The following is a 16708-nucleotide window of genomic DNA, read 5'->3' on the forward strand; positions in this document are numbered from 1 at the left end:
AACAACATTTAATTGATTTAATTAAATAAGCTTAGATTTCTCAGAATTAATAGGATTCGTCCTCCATGAAATGGCAGAGCAGAGCATCCCTGAATCCTCCGAGATGTTCACTGAAATCCAAACATCCTACAAAATCGACTAAACCCCGCACGAACAAGATTTAGAATCCTAATTTTAAAATCGGAAGCCGGTTGGTCGGACAATTGGACTTGGGACAGGAAGCTCTTCTCCTACCTCGGAAACCTAAAACCCAAGTTTCAGGTTTTTCCTGTGTCTGCAAGTCAGCAACTGCAATTTCTGATTCCCTTTAAGGTAATTAAGCTCTTCCTCGGATGTCATTAAGGTATCTGTGATTAAGCTCTAATGATTTTATTAGATAATCCTAGACACATGATTTTCAGGCGCTTGTTGCTCCAAACCAAAATGTTGTGAGATTGATGCACATGTGACTCAGGTTTTGACATTTATCCTGTTTGTGTCTCAGGTTTCCGGAAAATGTGGTGGGCAGCCTCTTCAGTTGAAGTCAACTCCTCTGCCTCTCTTTTACTTTGTTGAAGCAAATCCAGAGGTTTCTAATTCAATGCACTCATTTATTTATATGTTTTTCTGTTTATCCGGTTCAACCTTGATGCCTAACAATCAATACGATGAATGATATACGCATTTGAACTCTTGAACACAAAATCTTGATGCAATATGCATTTCTCAATTTGTATTGTTGGTTTCCATTTACGTACTATCTCGTCTAGGCCTTTTGAATTGCGTATTTAAATGAACGATTCACATTTACCACTTGAAGATCGGAGAGCATGGGAATTGAATAGAGCACGATCTCCTGTTATGGAAGATGATGAAGTCATCCGTTATATGTTTGTTTGTTCGTGTAATTGAAACAGTTACAATGAAGCACCCACCTTTAGCTGTTTTTACGGAATTAAATTCACAAAAAGTTAAAAAAGAAAGAGAAACGAAGCTCTTGAAGTTAGAACTTCTTATAATTGGAAGAGTTATAGCGGAGCTTCCATCTTTAGTTAGTTAGTAGAGAACCATATAATTCAGAGAAAGTTGTACGGAAACAGCTAATGGATTGTTGAATGTATTATTATATCTTAACAATTTGGTTTGGCAGTTCAAGCCTTTTCTTTGCTTGCACTTTTTGTCTCTATCCAGGTCTAAATGAAACTTTACAACAAAGAACGCAGTAAATATTTGTGGTTAACTTGTTTGAGCCCAACCAAGTTATAGCAGCAGGCTGGCTTGAACACAGTTGGGTTTGAGTCGTTTGACTCAATAGCCTTTTTACCAATTCAGGCTTAGATTGTGCAGTCATGTCATGGTATCTAACTCATCTAAAATTTTGCTTGAAATTTTAGAAAAGTAATGCCTTATATTTGTAGCTGCTTAGCAGTCAAATGAATAAAAGGGAAAACAAATGCACAAGACTCCTCTCATTCCAGGGCCTGGGAGGGTTATGTTTAGCATAAACGTTACCCCCTTTTGTAGAGAGGTTATTTCCCCTTCGAACCCTAGCTTTGGTTCATAATGGAGCAACCTTATCATTTATGCCAAACTTTTCTGTTTTGCTGTAGGAAGAAAATAAAAGGGTTTCTGCTTCCCCATTAAGGATTAGCTTGGTTTGCAATAAGTTGAGTGAAGGGGACAAATATTGCACCCCATGCTTGCATTTCCTTTTTGAGGATTTCTTAGACTATGGGAGTAAATAACAACATTAAATTTTCTCTAGTTTCCAACGGCTTTTGGGCCTGGTGGCACTTCCTCCCCTTGGGAACAACGGTGAAGGTCAGTTCAATAGCTGGTGGTCTACTTAGTCTAAGAAAACAAAAAGAAATTTCTCTAGGTGTTATATGGCTTTTGTAGGCTACTTATATATCATTCACCACTCATGAGGTTTTGTATGGTACAAAATGTACAACTTTGGTAATATGGAAATATTATGGAGTAAATTTGTAGCATTTATTCATAATAACTACCTTCTTTCAAACAAAAAAAGAGAGAAAAGGCTACCTATGTTCAGATCTGGTTAATTACTCTGTCTGGCACTCTATTTTCATACCCCTGGTAATAAATCTGTCGTCAAGAGTGTATTTCAATATTCAGTCACATTGATCAGCGGGTTAATTAATCTTATGGATATATAGTGCTTCATTTCGTTCTACACTGACTGGGTTCTACGCTTTCACTGTTCAAGAATTTTGCTGATATTTTAGGCAGATATCATTTTATCATATACCTAGGTTGGGAAAGTTTTTCTGGGTTGCTAGCCTTCTGTTCCTTTTTGTGGAATATATTTAGAATCTTTCAGATAGTCCGCAGATGCGTTCATCTTCATCAACTTTGTTTAATGGTTCTTTTTTAATGTTTCAGGTTGTACTCAAATAATGGATCCTCGGAAGTGTACTTTGTCTGGTGGTGCAACTTCTCTTGTTATGGCACCTTCAAGCATTTTAAATAAGTTGAATGAGAAGGCTCAGTTTGAAAAAGAAGAGAGGGATACAGGTCATGCTATTGAGGCTGGAGTCGATATAGACATTAGAGAGGTTTATTTTTTGATTATGCACTTTCTGTCACTTGGGCCATGCCAGAGGACTTTCAAACAGTTTGGGAATGATCTTCTGGAACATCAGCTTCTACCTAGAAGGTATCATGCTTGGTTTTCAAGGAGCGGAATTGGAAGTGACAATAGTAATGAGGATGCTACATCCTTCCCATTGAGTTACAACAACTTGGTTGAGAGGTACATATTTTCCTTAAGTTGTCTAATACTCATAGGAAGAGCTCAATTGCAAGCTGAGATTTTGTTCTTGTTAGAATTGGTGTTCATGTTATGGATCCAGTGTTCTCTTATTACAGAAGATATATGCTTTAAGTTTTAACAGTAGTCAATGTTTGTGTCACACACATATCAAAACGCACACCCAAGCCTCAAACATGTTTAAAGCAGAACATGACATGCCGACATCCCATGTTTGGTATTGGTACCCTAACCTTAAACTTTGGCCTTTAATCCATGTCCAGTCGAACAGACAATTGGCATGCTGATATGTAAAAGAGGAAATGTATTGGGGCGTGATAGAATATGAAATAGTTGCTCAAACTTTTGGCAATCGTGGTAAAGAAACTAGTTCTATGGTATCTGAGCAGAAGAACTGAGCATTAACCTGAATTCTACATGTTCGAAAAAATTTATCCGGGCGCACGGGTTTTCTTATTGCATTCCTTTGATTGCTTTCTATACTTTATAGGTTGGCCTAGTCATTTTATTTCCTATGCTGGGGTTTTAGTGATTAGCTTTTGCATGATGTATAGGTATCCTCATATAGAGAGAGATCACTTGGTAAAGCTTCTAAAGAAACTGCTACTGAGTATAGCCACTCCATTGCATGGCAAGGTTGGAAGAAGTGCTCTGAATGCAGCTGATGTCCCTACATTACTGGGAACTGGTTCCTTCTCACTTCTGGATAGTATGTGATTTTTTATGTTTCATATTTTAATATTTTATACATCTCTGATTCTCGATTGGTGTTTTTTCTGCATGTGTGTGCGTATGTTGGAATATAAAACCATTTCTTTATTGAAATCTTCTGTATTACTAATAAATTACTTGAAAAGTGAGTAATGCATAATTATGACAGTATGATTGTTTAGAGGATGAAATCTCTGTTATACAAATCTTTGGGCATTTGGAAATTGTCTTTATTTACAGTGGTAAATATCCTTCCTCACAATATGTCCTTTTAAGACTCCTCTTAACCTACTGCATCTTTGAAAGTTCTGTCTCTCCTGCTCAAAGGAATGTATATCATACCTAATAATATGCTGCTTGGTTATCCTACACATGTAACTGAGTAGGTTTGGCCGAAACACTTTTATGGGTCTTTTACCTTGAATTGTCACTTACGTAGATAAATTGTAGGCTGCTTCGTGACTTTTTCTTTTTCGCTACCATGTATCTTTTCGGGTTCCAGACATGATAGGTTTCTTCAAATGTTACTTATTTCTGCAATTTTCATTTCTTGTTTTCGCAGGTGATAGGAATAAGGAAAATAAGAGAGTTAAGCCCCTGCCAGCACACCTGCGTTGGCCTTACATGCAGGCTGATCAAGTTCATGGGCTCACTTTAAGGGAAATTGGAGGAGGTTTCACAAAGCATCATCGAGCTCCATCCATTCGCTCTGCGTGTTATGCGATTGCTAAACCATCAACTATGGTGCAGAAGATGAACAACAAAAAGAAGCTACGGGGGCACCGTAATGCTGTTTACTGTGGTATGGCTCACTTCTTAACTAGAATTGAATTAAGCAATTTATTTTCTGGGGGCACCATAATGCTGTCTACTGTGGTATGGCTCACTTTTTAACTAGAATTGAATTGAACAATTGATTTTCTGGGAGTTTGATTTCTTAATGGCATGCTAAGTTATTAATGTTTGTTTCCATGGAAGTCACAATTGTACGGGATAAGGATGCATAATAACAAACACAGATTTTTTAGACACTATCCAAGCATTCTCCTTTTTGTACACAGTGTTCATGTTCACGAGTATTTATAAGGAGTTTTAAGTCAAAGGAATGAAAAGTCAACACTGCTATACTTGTAGTTCTAAATTGTTCTCATTTTTGCCTAAAAAATTAAAATATGCATTTTCTGGTTCCATCTACTGATATTAATCTCCAGGTGTTCCATAATACATAATTACATATACATGTTGCACTTTGTATAATGAATTTGGGAATTTGTTTTACTTGAACTTTTTCCGGAAAATATGACTGACGCTTTTATCATGTAGCCATTTTAGATCGGTCTGGGAGATATGTTATCACGGGTGCAGATGATCGGCTTGTGAAGATTTGGTCAATGGAAACTGCACTTTGCTTGTCTAGCTGTCGTGGACATGAAGTGAGTTAAGATTGTTGATTTAATAATTGTGATTTACAAACTCTTTCTTTCTCTCACCCTCTATCCCTCTACTTTTCTTGTTCAATGAATCAAAGGGAGACATTACTGACTTGGCTGTAAGTTCGAACAATGCTTTGGTGGCATCTGCTTCAAATGACTTTTCCATTCGAGTTGTATGTATATATACCCTACCATTTAACATGTCAGTTTGGCTTCATTTCCTATGTATCAGCCAGTGAATAGTTATTTTACCTGCAGTGGCGTTTGCCAGATGGATTTCCAATTTCAGTTCTTCAGGGGCATACTGGAGCTGTGACTGCTATTGCATTTAGTCCCAGGCTTAGTGCTGTTTACCAACTTTTATCGTAAGTCCAATTCTTAGAGTTATTGCTTTCTGATTCTTTCCCCTTTCCTTGGTTTTATCCTGAATCAATAACATTTGTAGGTCATCAGATGATGGGACTTGTCGAATATGGGATGCTAGGTCCTCCCAGTGCCCGCTGCGAGTATACATGCCAAAACCTTCAGAGACTTCAACTGGTTAGATAATGTTTCTGACACTGTTGTTATTTGGGTGATCAGACTTATATCAAGCGATGTTTACTTGCAGGGAAGAGCAATGCTTTTGCAATCACTGGATCCTCCTCGAGCAATGGTCCACAGAGCCATCAAATACTTTGTTGTGCTTACAACGCCAATGGAACTGTTTTTGTCACGGGTAGCTCTGACACTTTTGCAAGGGTGTGTTTAACTATGAAATTTTTACATTTGTTCATATGATTAGTCCACAGCTGCCTTTTGATTTACTTGCATCGGTTGACGTTGCCAAATGTGAAGTTGGATATTTTACCAAAGCCAAACTACTTGCAGGTCTGGAATGCTTTAAAATCTAATACTGATAACTCAGAACAACCAATACATGAGATGGATGTACTGGCTGGCCACGAGAATGACGTGAATTATGTTCAGTTCAGGTTTGTTTGTCTCAATCTCTTAAAAGTAAATATAAATATAGGTCGCATTTTTCTGATATTTCTATTTTGCAGGAGAGAAATGAAATTATGCCATTTTGCCAACATTTTGGTTTAATTTTTTATAAAATATTTCCTGCATTGTTTCTCTGAAAGTGTTGAAATTTCCAGAAATTGGCTGAAATTTGGTCAATTTTAAAATCAGTTTTCTCAAATTTTCTAATGTCCGGTGTATTACAAATCCAAAGCTCACTGCATGTGGAACTAGAACACATAAAAAGGGCACCAAACTTTACCAAATTGGTAATTTTAAGGAGAATAGTAAGCTTGGCTGCATAAGCTCACCGCTATATGTGAGAGGTTTTGATAGATGAAGCGGAGGTTCCTAATAGAGGCGCTGTGACCTATGACCTGTCACTGGGTTCTGTGGCAATGTGGCAATATTTGCTCACAGCCACTGGCTTTGGGTGGCAGTGTCTGACAGTGCACACTATATTTGCTTAAACCACATAGACCTACATTGCTCCTAAACTTCCACATAAATAATTGAATAAATAAATGTCTTACGAAGGTTCATTTGAAATTTCTTGTTTTCTTTTGTACCATCATTTCCTTTGTTTCTCTCAGATTCTTTCTGACAACAGATTTTAATGCTTTGGTGTTGATTGTTATTAGAAATTTTCTTCTCATTTTTCATATAATCTTTTCTGCTTTCCTATGCAGTGGTTGTGTCATTCCTTCAAAGTCTTCATTTTCTGACTCTGTCAAGGAGGAGACTAATGGGAAGTTCAAAAATTCCTGGTATGTATCTGAAATGATTTTTCATTGATATTTTCTGCAGTGTGCTTATGCTCTGTCTTGTGTAGTATCTGCACGACAGTTCCTTTTTTTGTTGAATGTGCTAAGACAGTCTTTGAATCCTCAGGTTTTGTCACAACAACATAGTTACCTGCTCTCGTGATGGCAGTGCCATTATATGGGTTCCGAGATCACACAAATTCCATGTGAGCTGCTTTGGATTAGTCTTTTTATGTACATTTTTGTGGAGTCTACTTTGATGTAAATGAGTACAATACAACTGATTTCTAGCTCATTTTTTTTTAAATAATTCTCTCTTCACTCTAGGGGAAAGTTGGACGTTGGACACGTGCATATCATCTAAAAGTTCCACCTCCCCCACTGCCTCCTCAGCCTCCTCGAGGAGGCCCACGTCAGAGATTTCTTCCCACCCCTCGTGGTGTTAACATGATTGTGTGGAGCCTGGATAACCGCTTCGTGCTTGCAGCTATCATGGGTACTTACCATGATTTATACATATATAACACTATTTTTATGGAAATAGGATTTTTCTTGGCATACCTTTACTAATTTTTTTTTAGAAAGCACCTAATTCCAACTACCGTGTGCTCTGGCTTGGGCTACCACATCCATCAAGTTACATACTGTCGTGTCTTTTTTTATTTGTTTAATACTAATTATATTTTATTTAAACCCCATTCAAGTACTTGGGTGTACATACTTCGGTTTTGCTCTTTAATAAGTGTAATGATTATGCAGATTGCAGAATTTGTGTTTGGAATGCTGTTGATGGTAGCTTAGTACATTCTTTAACCGGTCACACTGCATCGGTAAGTAGGGTCTGATATCATAACAAATAGAGATGTTGATGATCGTAATGGTTATAATCTCTTGATTCAGATACACCATCTAGGTTTTTTCTTAATCCAATTGTTTATCTGTACCAAGAAATAGTTTTTCAAATGGATTTGATTTTTTCAATCTATTGATCTGGTGGTACTTTTCTGTTAAATTCTTGGCAGTCTTATGTTTTGGATGTGCATCCCTTCAATCCTCGAATTGCTATGAGTGCTGGGTATGATGGGCAAACAATAGTTTGGGATGTGAGTTTCGGTTTAATCCCCTAACTTTTTCCAGTTCTCTTTTCTGTTGCATTGTTCTCCTAATGCTCATTGTTTCATAAGTTGTTTCTTTTTGTGTTTCTAGATATGGGAGGGCGTGCCTATTAAGATATACGAACTTGGACATGTAAAATTGGTTGATGGGAAGTTTTCGGCGTAAGTGAGCTGTACAATAGCTAATTATGTTTAATCTTATTTTCTCATTTTATAGTTAAACTGAAAATTTCAACCATAATACTCTTTGTGGAGGTTTACTTATGTAAGGAGAGACAGAAGCTAGTTGCCTTGATACTACCTCACAGCTCTTCAATATCTCACCCTTCTCTTCTTCCCATTTTCAGAAAGATGAATTTATGTTTACTACTATCATTTTTGTTTCATGTATATTGATTTAATTAATCACTAAAATGCTTGACCTTTTACTGCTAATATTTGAGACATTTTCTCTTTGTTACATAGGGATGGTACATCAATAGTACTTTCAGATGACGTTGGCCAAATATATTTAATAAACACAGGTGAAGGCGAGTCTCAAAAAGATGCTGAATATGATCAGGTATTGTAAGAATTTGTTTTGTAGGTTTGTCCTTTCCCCTATTTGATTCCAATTTGAAGTTGTGAAACTCCTCGATGATGGCTGTTTGTGTGATTCTTCTACAGTTCTTCCTTGGGGATTATCGCCCCCTTGCACGGGATGAGTTTGGTTACCTTATTGATCAGGTTAAATCTTCTCACCACCCGCTTGTCACTACTAAATTGTTCTGTAGCAAATTTTATTCCATGTCTGCAGTTAGCATCAACTTGCACGTTAAGAAATTGAATTGATATCATATAACTTTTAATTTTGGAACATATTATCCATGTTGCAGGAGACACAACTTTCCACTTACCGAAGGAATCTTCAAGATCCTCTATGTGATTCAAGTTTGTTTCTGGCTCCTACTGGATGGGATTCTTAATTTATTATTAGTATTCACAATATTTTCTCATAATCATATATTGATTGGAAACAATAGGTATGATACCATACCCGGAACCTTATCAGAGTACATACCAGCAACGACGACTTGGTGCTCTGGGCATGGAATGGCGTCCATCATCCATGAAATTTTCTGTTGGTGTGGATATCAATACAGGCCAGGATTATATGATGCCACCTTTGCCAGATCTGGAAAGAATGATTGAACCACTACCAGATTTGATTGATGCCATGTTGTGGGAACCAGAAAATGAGGTTGTAAGTGAAGATACTGATTCGGAGTATAATGTTACTGATGAAAATTCCAGTGAAGGGGAGAAAGGAAATATTAGCACCAGTTCTTCTAGTGATCCAGACTGCAGCGAAGAAGACGGTGAAGCTGGATGCAGTCATAAGGACAGCCTTCGTCGATCAAGGAGACAAAGACCAAAGGTAAAAATTATCTCCTTATCTATAGATTCTGTACTAGTTTTTGTTTCTGTACAACCTCCTTCGATTGAATTTTAATGATCTTTAGGTTGAGTCTTCCGAGAGGCGTGTCAAGAAAAGGAGAGTGGGTGAGCATGATCGCGTTATATCTGGGAATAACAGAACTAAAATTCCAAAAGGTGGCCGGAAAGTTTCGAAGTGGAAGTCTTCTACAGCAAAGACATTGAGACCCCAGCGACTCGCAGCACGCAATGCTCGAACTGTGTTTTCTCAGAACCCTGAAACATCTACGGAAGGAGAAGAAGATGCCTGGGAAGATGATTCATCGAATAGTGAGTCACTTCAGCAAGAATTCCACACTCAAAGCAGTGATGGGGACTTCCAGATAATGCAGCAAAAACATGCTAAAGAAGAACCACCTCTACATGAATTTGGCGATATAGCCCAGCCTCTTGTAGTTTCTTCGTCTCAGTCAAACGTCAGAAGGATGCCGAAATTGGTTTTTAAGATTAAGAAGCAAGAGGCTCCAAAGGATGTAAAACTCAAAGACAACAATCAGGCTGATTTTGTGTCTCCATCTTCTAGATGTCAAGATGCCACTCCAGATAACCGGATTATTAACAGCTCTGTGGATCCAGATTCCTCTTCGGTCAATGTGCTTGATCTGAAGTTTTCAAGAAATCTCTTGGACAATGATTTGACAGATACTGGGCAAACTGTAAAGACTGGGAATTCTCTGGAAGCATCCGCAAGTTACCAGGATAGCAGAGTCAGATTGAGCGAGGTCAAGGTGCGCACACCAAAGCATACAAAATCAGTAGACCCCATACCAATAGATGTAGCCAATGGGTCGCTTGCTAGTTTTAATGCACATATAGAAGAGATGAATAATGTCCATCGGTATGTTAATCCTGAGAGTGATTGTGAACAGTTTTGTAATCATTCAAAAATTAAGGGAAAGGAAAATTATGGAGGTGTCTTGCCTTGCAGGGATGAGGAACATACTGGAACACGTGCATTTGAGGATCTGGATGGTCTCAGAAGTAGAGGGCTTTCTCATACTGATGAGGACGTTGTATCTTCATCATTTGATTCCTCAGCTTTGGGCAAGCACAAACAAAAGGGAATTGAGGGCTCTCTGGAGATAGAGGAGTTTACTAGGAGAAAGCACTCTGGTGAATCAAGGGATAATGATTCTCTTAAATTTCCTGCAGAAAACTTAACAAGTTCTAGAGATTTAATCCCCGACGATTCTTCGAGCATGGATCCAAATTCAGATTTGGGGGTACTGAAAGTGGGTGAAGGTGCTGGCAGATCAACTTCTTTGAAGTTTGTTTGCAAGCCCAGGATTAATTCAGAAGGTTCTGGTGGTAATGTGGAAGAATATGCAACAAATATCAACGACCATCATGATTCAGGAATGGATCTCCCCGCAGCTGCAACCAATGCAATACGTGGAACAAGAACCTTAAAGATCAAAGAAACTTCACGGAAGGTGGACACTATGAGCCATAGCCCTAAGTTGAGGTGGGGCCATCAAACAGTGGGGACATCAAAAGATGCAGAAGACTCCTCTGCCAAATTGTGCGACCAGATTCATCAAAGATCAAGGTCTACGAGAAGTCGTCAAGGTTTGTGTACCGATTATGGCCAAAGTTCTTCAACACGAAGCATGTTAGTTAACCCCGCTGGAAAGTTACCATGGCTGATGTTGTCGAAACATGAGGATGGTTACCGTTACATTCCTCAGCTCGGTGATGAAGTTGTATACCTGAGACAGGTAATTTCTTATATCTTTGATTTATGGTTTCTGGTCCTTTGGTTCTGATTTATGCTTGAGAATTTACTGTTTGATCATTAATATGTGGGCTTGTGATTATTAGGGTCATCAAGAGTATCTAAAACTAGTCAAGAATTCAGAAGAGGGTCCTTGGGAATCAATTAAGGAAAACATCAAAGTTGCGGAAGTTTGCAAGGTTGAAAGCCTCGAATATGCTTCACTGCCTGGTTCTGGGGAGAGTTGCTGTAAAATCAAACTTAAATTTATAGACCCTTCTTCTGCTATCTTTGGTAAAGCATTGAAGTTGACTTTGCCTGAAATTGATTTTAATGATTTCATTGTTGAGAAAACGTGGTATGATGCTTCTATTGGAAGAAACTGGACCACTAGGGAGGAATGCGCGGTTTGGTGGAGGGATTCAATTTCAGATGGAGGTGGGACTTGGTGGGTAGGTCAAATTATTCGTTGTCAGCCCAAGTCACATGAGTTTCCCGACAGCCCTTGGTTAAGATATGAGGTTCGGTACGAGAATGATGATGAAACCCATTTGCATTGTCCTTGGGAATTGCGAGAACCGTCCATAGTAGATGATCCATCCTCGTGCGATCAGCCCCATATTGATTCTGAAAGCAAAGAGAAGCTGCTGCGTAATTTTTATAAATTACAACAGAAGGTTTGTGCAAATATTTTAGTATACCTGTCTTGTTATTTTGTGGGAATTGGAATTTAAAGCTCCAATTATCATTAGGAAAGACATAAGCATTCTGAAACTGTTTTCTTCATCAAGGATATTAATTAAATGTGCCGTGTATGATGCAGGACTTTCAAACAATCCAACAATTGAATCAAGCTGTTCAGAAGGCGGATTTCTGCAACAGGTAAGAAATACTATTATCTGGTTTAACCATATTCCTGTGCGAGACCATTTATAGGAACTTTCCTATCCATTTGAGTTCTGATAAGTTTCCTCGAAAGTAGAAAGAATGCGCGGAAAGTCGCAACATAGTTACCTGCTTATCATCGATCTTGGCAAAAACTAAGACTTGAGAAAATAACGATGTCTTTGGTTTGTAAATATTTTGCAGCTTTCCGGTGCAATTGTACCCCGAATTAATCCAGTCGAGGTTAGAGAACGACTATTATAGAAGCTTGGAAGCTGTGAAGCATGATATAACGGTTATGCTGACAAATGCCCAGTATTACTTCAAGAGAAATCAATTGCAAGCGCGGATTAGGCACATCTCAAAGAGGTTTAAGAAGAAACTGTCAAAGTTGTAGAGGTTTTATGTCAGTTGTTTGGCAAAAGAAAGGATTTTACTATTACAACTTTAGAACCACAGAAGAAAAAATAGGAGAATTTTGCTATATTCTTCTCTCAAACAATCCCCCATTTTATATCATTTTTTCTTTGCAATTTATAAATCTAAATTCTTAGTATTTTTTATAGTATTTCGAAAAGCGGATAAAGTACTCTCGTTAGATGTTTTGTTTCTTCACGTTTTTGACATAATGTTTTATAATGTTGCACGACAATTGTGCAAAAAATATAAGATAACAGAGAGTTCATAAAGAATCTCATTTTTAAGAGAGTTTAGACTCTAGTGTTGTCGATTTGTTTAATTGATATGAATTAAACGACCTCCGATTAGATTATTTTTCATAGATAATATTTAAATATAAATAAACCATAATGTACAAAGTATCCGCGTCTAAAACTAAAATTTCCGCGAAAACATTACACTCCCACTATTGCCCTTATAGGTGGCCCTGTTTCTTATCCCGTTCCAATTCCCACCGAACAAAACCCTAAACCCTTCTCTGAAACTCTGCGAGTGTTTGGGGTTGGCAATTGGCATCAATGGCGGGAGGCAAAGTGAAGAAAGAGAAGGCGAGGCCAGCGGGGCACACGCCCTACCAAGGAGGCATATCATTCCACAAGTCCAAGGGACAGCACATCCTCAAGAACCCCTTGCTCGTCGACTCCATCGTCCAGAAGTCTGGCATCAAATCCACCGATGTCATCCTCGAGATCGGTCCCGGTACTGGTAATCTCACAAAGAAGCTTCTAGAAGCTGGTAAGAGGGTCATCGCCGTCGAGATTGACGCCCGCATGGTCCTCGAGCTGCAGCGCCGCTTCCAGGGCACCCCTCACTCCAACCGCTTGCAGGTACCGCTTCTTTTTTTCTTTTTTTCCCGAAAGAAGTTTCATTTACCGAGCATTTTTGTTTCTAATTTGAAAATCCAATATTGGGTAGTTGCAATTAGTGTTTGAATGAATATGAATCGATAAAGTTTTAAAATTCTGTTGTGGTTGATGTGTTGGTTGTGATGTGTTTTTGGGGATTTGCATCAATTTCTGTTCTCAAATGATAATTTAGAAAGAGGGTTTAATTGTATTTGCCAAGAAGAATATCTCAAATTCTGTTGTGCTTAATTTAAGAAATTATGTTGTATGGTGATACGGTAAAATGTTGATGTATTTTAGGGATTTCGAATCGAATAAAAATAGGGGTCTGTTTGCTGTTGTGCACACAGGTGATTCAAGGAGATGTGCTGAAGACTGAGCTTCCCTATTTTGATATATGTGTAGCAAACATCCCTTATCAAATTTCATCTCCCTTGACCTTCAAGCTATTGAATCACCAACCGGCATTCCGATGTGCCATTATAATGTTTCAGAGGGAATTTGCAATGAGACTGGTTGCCCAACCCGGTGACAAGCTCTACTGTCGTCTTACCGTCAACACCCAACTATTGTCACGGGTCTCCCACCTCCTCAAAGTTGGAAGGAACAATTTTCGCCCTCCGCCTAAGGTGGATTCTTCTGTGGTGCGAATTGAGCCCAGGAAACCGGCTTTACTAGTGAACCAAAAGGAGTGGGATGGGTTTTTGCGGATCTGTTTCAATAGGAAGAACAAAACCCTTGGCTCAATTTTTAGGCAGAAAAGTGTCATCAATTTGCTCGAGAAGAACTACAAGACCCTGCAGGCGCTTAATCCTGCAACAGCCCAGGAAGAGGATACTAATGATGTAATGGAGTTTATGGATGAGGACATGGAGATGGATGATGATGGAGTCGATGATGGAACGGAGATGGAGGTGGAGGATGGTAATGCGGAAGGGGAGGTGGCCGAATTCAAGAAAAAGGTTCTGGACGTGTTGAAGAAGTCTGGTTTTGAAGGCGAAAGGTCCTCCAAGCTCAAATTACAGCAATTTTTAGACCTACTTTCCCAGTTCAACAAGGATGGTATACACTTCTCCTGATCTTAGGATTCAAGGATATATTTCTTGCAAGATTATTATACATTTTACCCATCCCAGTTTTGTTAGGTTGCGTCAAGTCTCCCTCGTGTCAGTTGGTTTAGTTTGAGATTATGTGTCGGATGCTTTTGAAATTTTCCTTTCCAATGTATGTGGATAATGAATCTCAATTGAGACAATGCTGTAATGAGATTTCACGGTTTTTAATCGATTTTACGAAATAATACAGAATCCATCACAAAACTTATCTTCGTGCGTCTACTATCCCTCTAACATTTCTCTTTTAATGAGATTTCAAGTTCCTTATCAGAATTTCCAACCAAAAAAATACGATCCCTCTAACATTTCTCTTTTAATTTTTGTCTACTATCGATGTGTCTCACTATTTCAAGCAATTGTGTCATGTTGAACGGTTTGCTCAAATGGTCGAACATGCCTGCCTCCATCCTCCGGCTTCTTTCTTCGTACGGTGAATGACCCGTTAATGCAATGATTCGAATGTGAAGATTATAAGGTTCCTCCTCTTATGCAACGAAAAAAAGTAGCTGCGTCGACTAAGTTGATAGAGAATCCTATACCATACTACACAATGCATGTCAAAACATAAGCACTTGAATGCTACAAAGGTAGCTATTGCTAAATCTAGTTCAAAACGGTCTATCTAAGACAGCAAAAGGTGCACCTCAATCACAAAGTGTTTTGAGGTTTAAACCCAAAAATACAGAGGTAATCAAGTAAACTTTGTCTTCTTTGACTTTGGAGGAGGCTTCTCAAGGATTTCACCATCGTCTTCCGAAGAGTTTTCAACAAGTTCATCAGGGACGTCATTAGGAACATTGTGTCTGGTGATGAAGTCCTTCAATATCCTCATGCTTTCTTCTTTCACAGAAACAAGTTGCTCAGAAAGGATGCCCTTGTGCTCCTTGACAGAATATGTTTCTGAACCGAGCTGAAAGTCCACCTTAATACTAGGCCTACAAGGGACTGCTTCTTGAATTTGAGCGTCCATCATACTGCAGAATGATTGATCCCAACAAGGAAATAGTTAGCGTTAAAGTTATAACCAATGACAGTAGAAAGGCATTGACTGAACAATTTCTCTCACTGTCCTGTATCAGAAGTTTCTCTACAGATGGTTAATTACTTCACGAAAGATGATGGTTGTGTTCTGAAAAAGACACGAAACATGCACGAGAAAAAAGGTTCTGAAAACCTTGTTGACAAACCAGATGACAAGAGGTTCACTTATGGTTCTTACTACGCTTCAACTAGTAGCTGTAAACTGTTACAATTGCAGGCATCTTGCGCTACATGAATGAAGACAGATAGCAATACGACTATACGAGGATAAATTCAAACAGCAACAGTGGAATGATTCTGCCTTGCACAATTACAACTTGATAGTGATGCTTTGCTTGCGGTATTGTGGTGGAGTTCCAAAGGGAAAACTAAACAAACTATAAGATTAACATACTGATTACGGACTAATCGAACGCTTCCCCAAATCTTCCATTGTTCTAGACCATATCCATATCCCCAACCAATTTCCCTACTGAAAAACGTAAAATCACATTCGAATTCTTGCCCTTTTCTCAGAGCTCACAAGTTAAAAACCAAGCTAGCACTAGAAGTGAAGACGTTACAGGAAAAATTTCACAACAATTGACTGCTCTGCTCTAACGAAATTCATAAGACAGTATAACTCCATGGATTTGGAAAATTTGACATTTGCAGACGAATTTCAGATCCGCGGCTATTGGGTTTTGCGCGGGTATTCCACTGAATGCAATATGAGCTCATATAAATATACATGCACAAATAATATGGCAGAGAGAGACTTTGTAATTTGAGATTCCAAACTCGTTACCTGAAAATAGATAGACGGCGACCGGAAGTCAAGTGTGAAGCTTTTGGAAGGTATGCTGCTAATCTCTCCCACTGCGAGCCCTAATTGTCAAATTCCGCCACTGACTCGACTGCCACAAATTCCCTTTAACTGTTTCAAAAATATTAGTATTTTATTTTACGTAAATACCCTTACTACCCATGAAGACGTAAAAATACCGCTAACGCACAAGAGATTTTTCAGTGTGATTGACACACGAGTTGGTGCATCATTCGTGTTTCCGTCACAATAAAAAAAATTTCCTAACGAACAATCCTTTCGATTTCCTTGAAAGAATGCTATGCCACAAGAAAGAGGAACCCGGAAGCCAACAGAATATTGACTACTCAATGTTTAACTCTTATGGAAGACAACCTTCGATGATAGCAGAACTCCAAATTTTGGCTTATTTCTAGCACAAGAAGAAGAGGAAGAGGATGATAGCAGAAGAAAAGGGAAAATTTGTCTATAAAAACCAAACTTTATATTAACCAAATGCTTCATCATACATAGTTATTTGGTTTTCCATTCCAACATATTGTTTGCATCACATCGGACGCTCACACT

The 16708-nt window shown here is 38.5% G+C and overlaps 3 protein-coding genes across 4 annotated transcripts; 2 read left to right on the forward strand and 1 right to left on the reverse strand.

Moving 5' to 3' along the window:
• Positions 1–27: 27 nt before the first annotated feature.
• On the forward strand, positions 28–12417 carry LOC137743890 (uncharacterized). 2 transcript variants are annotated; one of them, XM_068483821.2, is made up of 26 exons: positions 28–312; positions 485–568; positions 2386–2755; positions 3328–3482; positions 4047–4286; positions 4808–4917; positions 5013–5090; positions 5176–5282; positions 5363–5457; positions 5528–5658; positions 5788–5891; positions 6612–6689; positions 6814–6892; positions 7014–7182; positions 7446–7516; positions 7709–7789; positions 7893–7963; positions 8267–8363; positions 8468–8527; positions 8677–8731; positions 8824–9218; positions 9304–10115; positions 10206–10995; positions 11099–11668; positions 11815–11873; positions 12081–12417. In XM_068483821.2, the coding sequence occupies exons 3-26, from the start codon at positions 2400–2402 to the stop codon at positions 12271–12273; spliced, it is 4956 nt and encodes a 1651-aa protein (XP_068339922.2). In that variant the 5' UTR covers positions 28–312; positions 485–568; positions 2386–2399; the 3' UTR covers positions 12274–12417. The 2 variants fall into 2 exon arrangements, with proteins under 2 accessions (XP_068339922.2, XP_068339921.2); XM_068483820.2 differs by having other exon boundaries at positions 9304–10995.
• A 279-nt stretch (positions 12418–12696) lies between these two features.
• Positions 12697–14487, forward strand: LOC137743891 (ribosomal RNA small subunit methyltransferase). Its single transcript, XM_068483822.2, has 2 exons — positions 12697–13162; positions 13531–14487. The coding sequence occupies exons 1-2, from the start codon at positions 12854–12856 to the stop codon at positions 14257–14259; spliced, it is 1038 nt and encodes a 345-aa protein (XP_068339923.2). The 5' UTR covers positions 12697–12853; the 3' UTR covers positions 14260–14487.
• A 365-nt stretch (positions 14488–14852) lies between these two features.
• LOC137743888 (uncharacterized) lies at positions 14853–16247 on the reverse strand. Its single transcript, XM_068483819.2, has 2 exons — positions 16124–16247; positions 14853–15269 (listed from the first exon to the last, which is right to left on the reverse strand). The coding sequence occupies exon 2, from the start codon at positions 15266–15268 to the stop codon at positions 14987–14989; it is 282 nt and encodes a 93-aa protein (XP_068339920.2). The 5' UTR covers position 15269; positions 16124–16247; the 3' UTR covers positions 14853–14986.
• Positions 16248–16708: the final 461 nt, after the last annotated feature.

Source organism: Pyrus communis, chromosome 11 (assembly GCF_041283825.1).
Source record: "Pyrus communis isolate YQ-2024b chromosome 11, ASM4128382v1, whole genome shotgun sequence".
NCBI lineage: Eukaryota > Viridiplantae > Streptophyta > Magnoliopsida > Rosales > Rosaceae > Pyrus > Pyrus communis.